Genomic DNA, 8,136 nt, shown 5'->3' on the forward strand with positions numbered 1-8,136 from the left:
TTGCTATGGTTACAGGCAAGAGTGAATAAAGAGCAAAACTTTTCCACACTTAATCCAAGAAAATGAAGTAATAAGCAATGAAAATTCAGTTTTGAAGTCTTGTTGCATTCAAGAGTGAATATTTTCGCTGGATGCTGAAGTCAGTGTTTACATAATGAAGTGTCAAAACCAATTTCCAAGTTGAAAGATTATATTTAGATGGTGTTTCAAGCAAAACAACACCACTCGACTCATGAGATGATTCCAGATTATATATGCTCACACTCTGAGGAGTTTATAGATGTACAAAATCAATCAGATTGAATTTGCCACATGACATGATTATTCCCAAAATGAAACTAAAAATCCAAGAAAGGATTTTGTAAAATTATAAAAATTGGAATTTTATATCCTTTAATGAATGGCCAGTTGATGGTATATTATTCACTCTTGAATGCAGTAGTCGCTTGACCTCAATTACTCGTAAGGCTGAGTGATAAAAACCACAGGGATCCTGATATGTTAGTGTAACAACTCTTTGATGCACCGCGGTCATAACTACTGGGATAGACTTTAGATGTGTGCGCTAGGCGCAAGAAGCTCCAGCTTCGGTCGGAAAGACAAACGCGATGCTGATCACGGAATAACTTCCGAATGCAATTTTCGATTCAAGCAAACAAATTTTGCAGGCCTACTGTTTTGTTGTTGTTGTTGTTGTTGTTGTTGTTGTTGTCGTCGTTGTTGTTGTTGTTGTTGGTGAATCGATTTAGGGGGCAAACATTTTCCCCCGGGTAGGCCTAAATTTTGGCCACGGTTAACAATCAACTCATTTCTTACCTCCCAAAAATGTCTTCATCGTAGTTGATTTGGGAAGTATGTTCAGCACCTGTGAAAACAAAAAATAATGTAACATCAGGCGCCAGTTTAATAGGGAAGTTTCCAGGCGCCATTTTTATTTGAGGCGGTCCCAGAGGTCCCGCATTGTTGGACAGATTTCAACATTTTTTAAACTAGAACCTCTAGCGCGATCAATTGTCATCCATCCCTCTTTTGGCACATAATTTAAACTTGTGAATCGTTAGAAAGGTGACAATTTCTATTTTTCTGACGGTGTTTATCGCATTTTCTCGGCTGCCACAATCGAACACGGTTACAGTTTAAAAAAGATACGTCACTCTTAGGAAGGCGGAATAAAAAATTGGTAATTTTGTACTCATTAACCTTTTCATTTTTTGAAATGCAATTTGGAATTTTTCACTGCATATCGAGTTTTATCTGAGGGTTTTGTTGATATTGCATTTGTAAAAAAAAATATCCTCATAAAAACGCGCGTGGCCACTGGCAACTTCCATATAGACTTGATCGACCCGGGTTTATCATGTCAGATGCAACCAGTGCCCTCAATCCAAACATGCCTAAATCAGCAGTTCCCACGAGACAAGTATCAATCGGCATCTTGTCTGGAGCACTCCCCGCACAGAATGAACCAGTGTGCAGCCTGGTTCGGAGCCTCCCTAACCACCTCATTCGCGTCTTACCTGTTTTGGTTTTGTTGCCTCCTACACCAACAGCTGGCTGAACTAGAAAGTGAACCGAATAGAATAAAAATCTCGTTGCGGTTAAGCACTGAGATGAGCATCTTAAAACTACAGCTGGATACGAAACCCACAATGGGGGTTTATTCAACTGATATCCCTGACTATTAGGATATAGTCGAAATGTTGAATAAACTACACTAGCTCGAGGAAACATTTTAGACTCCTTTTATTCTTAGTGTGCAGGGATTTTATATTATCTTTACAACACGGACTCAGAGTGTTTCATCAATGGTTATAATGAGGACAACATCAGTATTCCTGAAGATGACTATTATGATAAAGTCGAAACGTTGAATAAACTACACTAGCTCAAGGAATACAGTATTCCTGAAGATGACTATTAGGATATAGTGGAAACGTTGAATAAACTACACTAGCTCGAGGAAACATTTCAGGATCTTTTTATTCTTAGTGTGCAGGGATTTTATATTATCTTTACAACACGGACTCAGAGTGTTTCACCAATGGTTATAATGAGGACAACATCAGTATTCCTGAAGATGACTATTAGGATATAGTCGAAACTTTGAATAAACTACACTAGCTCAAGGAAACATTTCAGACTCTTTTTATTCTTAGTGTGCAGGGATTTTATATTATCTTTGCAACACGGACTCAGTGTGACACCGATGGCAATTGGTTAAGTTTTCAAATGTTCTTCAAGAGAAAATATGATTGGATTTCAATTGAAATGTAAAATAAATGAGGACACGCTCCAAGTACGGTGGTGGCCCGTTGCTGGATAGCGGTTCGTTCATACAAACCCTTTGAAACCCGTTAATCCACTCACGGGTTAACGCACCTGACTGGTCACCATTCACGATACTGACCAGACAAACCTCTAACACGTCACTTGTCTATCGGGTTAGTGGTTAGCATGATCGGCTGCCATGCCAGGGATCGGCGGTTCGAGTCCCGCTGGGGTAAGTGTTATTGACTGGCTCATGTTAAATTCATTTTATACAGTTTTCAAAATCTTTATAAATTCCATTAATAAATTATTATTCATATTAATATAATAATCAAGCAATATATGTTTTATTTTTCAAGGCGTCGCTAAACTGTCAAGTTAGTTTTCTTATCTATTAAAAGCATTATTTACTTACTTATGGGATATCCAGCGCTTTCCTCAACTGTCCCTAGGGGCGCTGAAACTAATAATAAATCGTAGTCAGATAATCGATCGAGTTAAAAGTCTCAGAGTCCACGGTAAAATTTACAGAATTTTTTATTGGGAATTCCAGTTCCAGTTCGCGTGAATGCTCCTCCATCCAGCCTGAACCGGCCAGCGACTGATTGGGGTTTATTTTTATTGGCTGCCCAATTTCAATACATTAACACAATCAAAGATTTCAAGTAATGAACACGGAATACTTGAAGAATAGATATTAATTTTTATATTCAAGTTTTTTAACAAACGGATAATTTTTTCGTAATTTCAATGTCATGTATTTCACCGAAAATTGCATCTTTAATTTTCCTATTTCTAACCTAATAAAGTGTTAAGATTACACTATGTAGACAGTGCGCTATATCAAGAAAATGAATTATTATCAATACTAATATCATAATCGGATGTTGTCCAAACACTGGCTTCAAAATAATGTACAGACAAAAGTTTCTTAGCCGTAAAGTAATCAATCAAGAACACAATTCGTAAACAGTAGGGTCTATATAGTAGTCAACGATAACCACACTAAAACGTGGTGAACGGATAATAAGATAAAATCCCACTATTAACAGATTAAACGAATTTAAAAACCTGAATTTATTTATTCAATCAAAAATATATTAATGACACGACACCTGACGATGATCTCTAGGGTGAGATCGAAACGTCGTGTCTTATATATATTTTTGATTGAATAAATAAATTCTGGTTTTTAAATTCTTTTAATCTGTTAATAGTGGGATTTTATCTTAGTAGGGTCTATTCGCTTTGCGATGGAGATTTTGAAATAACTTTCAACGCATCCCCGTTTTCCCAGTCCGAACACTTACTGATTCCGTTGGTCGCGATTATGAGTATGACAAGACTGGAGATGCACCATAAGGCTCGGTATGAAGCCATCTTGAAAATCCTGAAAATATGGAAGGAATATGTCTCAATTTGATTCTATTTCTCAATTTCAAGTCGTCGTTACTTCATTCGGTTCCATTTCTGAATGCCTTAGTCGTCATTAAGATCGGGACATTCTTGATTTAGATCTCGTATTTTTATCCGATTTGTTTTTTAATTCTTTTTACGATTTAATTCACTAAGTTAAGTGTAAGTCATCGTTTTGGCAAGTCGTCACATTGCTGAAGTCATTTGATAAATACAACATACTGATAATCTTCTTCTTTTTTTTCTCAATATGGCGTCATATTTAATCGATGACGTCGCCTACAAAACCTTTTATCTAAGGGGCCTGAACGTCCTAGTAATTGTACAGCCTTTAAGGCTCTGTTCCTAGGTCCCTCATCATCAATCTACTTATTTGTTATATATTTTATTTGTAATTATAATTGATGATGAAATAAATTACATTACATTAAATTTCTATATTTTCAATCCAGATTTGAATTTGTAATTCAATAAGGCCTACTGATGATATACACATATAAGGTCGTGATTTGGATAATATTCACGTATCGGCTCCACGCCTGAATTTACGGTATATTCTACTAAAAAACTACTCACTTTTTTCGAGATCAGCAAAGTTGAATCCCTCCGGTAATCAGTTCGGTCGTTGTCGAGTTGGAAGATTTTCTCGAATACGAAGACGCGAGTCGTATCGCAATCTTCTCGTGCACGCAATGGCCGCCACATGCTCGTGAGACTACTAATTAAATGAAATATCATCTCAAAAGAGAATCGACCCGATTGAGCGTGGAATACAAAAACGATTTAGAGACCCTGCTTTGACGCATTGTGAGTTTATCTATGGTTCTTCATAATTACATTTTTTACGTATATTGGTTTTGCCTGAAATCGCCTTCGTATGAAATACATCGTTACCGTTATTAAACCTTAATCGAATCATCCCCCGCTGAGCGAGGCGATTGTGTCAACGAAAATCGCGTTGCGTTCGTTTCTTTAAGGATTATTAGAATTATAGATTTTAGAATTATAGAACCATATAGTTATTGCGCGGAACATATCATATTGAAACAGGTGTTGAGTGAAGCTAGATGTCCCCCTCCCCTCCCTCCTCCTGATCAGTCTCCGTCTCCCTAGCACTCTCATTCTACATCTTCCTCTCCCTCTCCCTCTCCCTCTCCTGGCTTCCCTGGCCCTCCCTCTCCTGGCTCTCTCTCTCTCCTGGCTCCTCCTCTCCTGGTTCTCCCTCTCCTGGCTCCTCCTCTCCTGGCTCTCCCTCTCCTGGCTCTCCCTCTCCTGGCTCTCCCTCTCCTGGCTCCTCCTCTCCAGGCTCTCCCTCTCCTGGCTTTCCCTATCCCTCTCCTGGCTCTCCCTCTCCTGGCTCTCCCTCTCCTGGCTCTCCCTCTCCCTCTCCTGGTTCTCCCTCTCCTCTCCCCTCTCTCTCTCTTCCTCTCCTGGCTCTCCTGGCTCTCCCTCTCCTGGCTCGCTCCTTACCTCTCCTGGCTCTCCCTCTCCTGGCTCTCTCCCTCTCTCTCCCACCCCTGGCTCTCCCTCTCCCTCTCCCTCTCCTGGCTCTCCCCTCCCTCTCATGGCTCTCCCTCTCCTTGCTCTCCCTCTAAGGTTAAGTAGTTGCCATTTCATTTGTATGAACCAACATGCATAACTAATGGGATTTTGTATCATCGAGACTCGTATCCATAAAGTATATAAGTATGCAAGTATATAATAACTAAACTCAATGAAAGATTCATTTACACACCCCGCTCTCATCATAATAGCTTCTATACGCTCAGTAAGCATCACATTAATTATCCGTCACAGTTTTTCATTTTAACAATATTCCCTCGACGGGCTGCAGGTCAAAACGCGCGGATACCGTAGTATGCTTGTGCGATGTTGCGTGATGTTATACAGGCAGCTGACAACACCTATAGCCAGCACACTGTTTATCGTATAGCCTATGTAGGCCTATGATGAATTTCATTTTCAACATAAAACTGACTAGTACTACAGTGTAACTGTCATTCTATCACATGCAGGTTAGTTTCCCTTGTCGGGCCATTCTTTAAGATTATGCGCTTTTAGATTAATTTGCGAAGGGCCAAAATGATTCCATGCTTGTCTCAAAAACTTACGTTTCGTTATGACTTGACCAAATCGTTTTCATTCTTATCTACATAATGTTTTGTAACGTAAAGAATCTTAACATTTAGAAGCAATAGAGCGCTACATACAAATAATTAAAAAAGGATTTGCTAGACGCCCGCTTAGGGTCCACCCCCAGACGCTTTGTAAATATCATTTGGTATATCCAACAGCACTGCCTTTTTCGGGGTTCTCTGATCCCTCCCTCCCCTATTCACGTGGTTATACGGCCCTGGAAAAATGGTTCAAGAATTCGGCAGCAAAAATACTGACCTACCATTACTTTCTTTAAGCCATGCATTTAAAAGTCTAATCTGAGTGTATACGTTTTGATTCATTCTAGTGCGATATATCTCGACTTCTTAACATGTCAACGATACGGGCCGCCATTTTGGTGACGTCATTCGTTGTGGCCGCCATTGATGTCACATGTAAGTTGAACATTGAAATAGACAAGTGGACTGCGGTTTCACGAACCGATACTCATATTGACTCAGAATTAAATTGAAATCAGGCCCCAGGTTAAAGTTTATACCGGAGTCTATAAAACTGACCCAGGCGCTTCGAATATTTGATCCATAATAGCCCGGCATCGATTCTAGTAAAAAAAAAACGTAGATTCATTTTAGAATATATCGAGTCGCTAAAAATGTTGTTAAGATTTGTAGAGGGTTTGCTTGTTGGGTCGTCTTCGTTCCCTTCGACTTACCCGAATGGATCATTCATTTAACCTCATGACGGGCCGGCCTTTGAAGTGTTGCCCGCACACTGCAAGCAGCCAGCAGGACTCGAACCCACTCAGCACTGGTCGTGTTTCCCCAGAACTAACCCTATTGGATTTTTCATTTAACCTCTCGATTGGACCGCGGCCTTTGAAGTGTTGCCCGCACACTGCAAGCAGCCAGCAGGACTCGAACCCACTCAGCACTGGTCGTGTTTCCCCAAAACTAACCCTATTGGATTTTTCATTTAACCTCTCGATTGGACCGCGGCCTTAAGTGTTGCCCGCACACTGTAAGCAGCCAGCAGTTCGCTTGCGTGATCACTCAGCTCTGATAGTGAATAATAACGGCATAACGCCTGATCCCACTGAGCTAGTAATACTAGTATATATCACTGATATATACTAGTATTACTAGCTTCATCGGCGAAAGCTCGGACTTCAAATAATGTAAGTCACCCCTGCATTAAAGTCTATCCGCCTGGTTTCATTTGTTGTGTTTAGTCACTAATGCCCCAGTTGCATACGTGCAGATTATGTGTTATTTTCAAGGTGTTAAGTAAGTTGTTTTTCTCGTTACAGATTCAAGCGAAGAACACCTAGTTTGGGGTATGTCATTTTAGAAACGAAACGCACCATACGAGCTCGATTCGAATTTGATAAGTTTTCCTTTTTCCGATAGATGGCATATGCGTCGACGAAGGACAACACTGTAGCGAGTTGGCGAAAGGCGGCGGTTGCCACACAGCCATGTGGTATATGTATCGTTTCTGTCGGAGTTCGTGTAAGCTTTGTCGCGGCTGCCAAGACTATCGTAACAAGTGAGTTCAGTTCTTTCTGGTAGACTGGTTACCGGTGTCTATCTCCACATTGAATGGGACAGGCAACCAGTCTATTGTTTCTGGTTTCGTGCCACCGTGGCGGAGTCTCACGATGCAATCAGGTTCGAATCCCAGGGAAGAATGTGGCAGAGTCTCACGATGCCATCAGGTTCGAATCCCAGTCGAGGGTGGGATGTGGCGGAGTCTCACGATGCAATGAGGTTCGAATCCCAGGGAAGAATGTGGCAGAGTCTCACGATGCCATCAGGTTCGAATCTCAGTCGAGGGAGGATCACTCAAGTTTCTATGATCGTAACTACATTTTTTTCTATTCTAGTTGCTTAGATATAGTCTCCGCTGGGACTTGCTCCGCGCACAAGCAGGACTGTAGACTATCATGCGGATTTTGTGAACCGACAACCTGTCGGGACCGTCATAAATATTGCCAGTTCTGGGCGGCGATTGGCGAGTGCAACAGGAACCCCAGATATATGAAAGTACATTGTAAACTTTCTTGTGAAATTTGCTCGTACAAATTTGCCTTAACTTAACGATTCTCGTGGTCGATTAAAATGTGTTGATATTTATAATGACCGACTTCTGTATCATTGATTTCTGAAAAGATCATCGTAAGTAAAATTCATCAACCTATAGATGGATAAGAACGAACTACAACATGAACTCAGGACTAGACTGACCGACTGCATCCACCAGGATTCAAATGTAGCAACAGGATATGTTAGAATGTTCAAGATCAGTCTAAGTTCATTTTGGTTCTATAACCAATCT

The 8,136-nt window shown here is 40.5% G+C and overlaps 1 protein-coding gene across 2 annotated transcripts; it reads left to right on the top strand.

Moving 5' to 3' along the window:
- Positions 1-2,408: 2,408 nt before the first annotated feature.
- Positions 2,409-7,918, top strand: LOC141910128 (zinc metalloproteinase nas-14-like). 2 transcript variants are annotated; one of them, XM_074800844.1, is made up of 5 exons: positions 2,409-2,500; positions 6,149-6,236; positions 7,109-7,135; positions 7,209-7,347; positions 7,685-7,918. In XM_074800844.1, the coding sequence occupies exons 1-5, from the start codon at positions 2,468-2,470 to the stop codon at positions 7,896-7,898; spliced, it is 501 nt and encodes a 166-aa protein (XP_074656945.1). In that variant the 5' UTR covers positions 2,409-2,467; the 3' UTR covers positions 7,899-7,918. The 2 variants fall into 2 exon arrangements, with proteins under 2 accessions (XP_074656945.1, XP_074656946.1); XM_074800845.1 differs by lacking the exon at positions 2,409-2,500 and adding an exon at positions 5,603-5,699.
- The last annotated feature ends 218 nt before the right edge of the window (positions 7,919-8,136 follow it).

The sequence above is a fragment of the Tubulanus polymorphus genome, chromosome 8 (assembly GCF_964204645.1).
Source record: "Tubulanus polymorphus chromosome 8, tnTubPoly1.2, whole genome shotgun sequence".
Classification (NCBI taxonomy): Eukaryota; Metazoa; Nemertea; class Palaeonemertea; order Tubulaniformes; family Tubulanidae; genus Tubulanus; species Tubulanus polymorphus.

Bases quoted from the DNA above. Each gene is read 5' to 3' on its own strand.
- LOC141910128 (XM_074800844.1), top strand. From the start codon at position 2,468: ATGCCAGGGATCGGCGGTTCGAGTCCCGCTGGG. The intron at 6,237-7,108 runs GTAAGTTGAACA...TTCTCGTTACAG, and splicing joins GGCCGCCATTGATGTCACAT to ATTCAAGCGAAGAACACCTA. The intron at 7,136-7,208 runs GTATGTCATTTT...TTTTTCCGATAG, and splicing joins CGAAGAACACCTAGTTTGGG to ATGGCATATGCGTCGACGAA.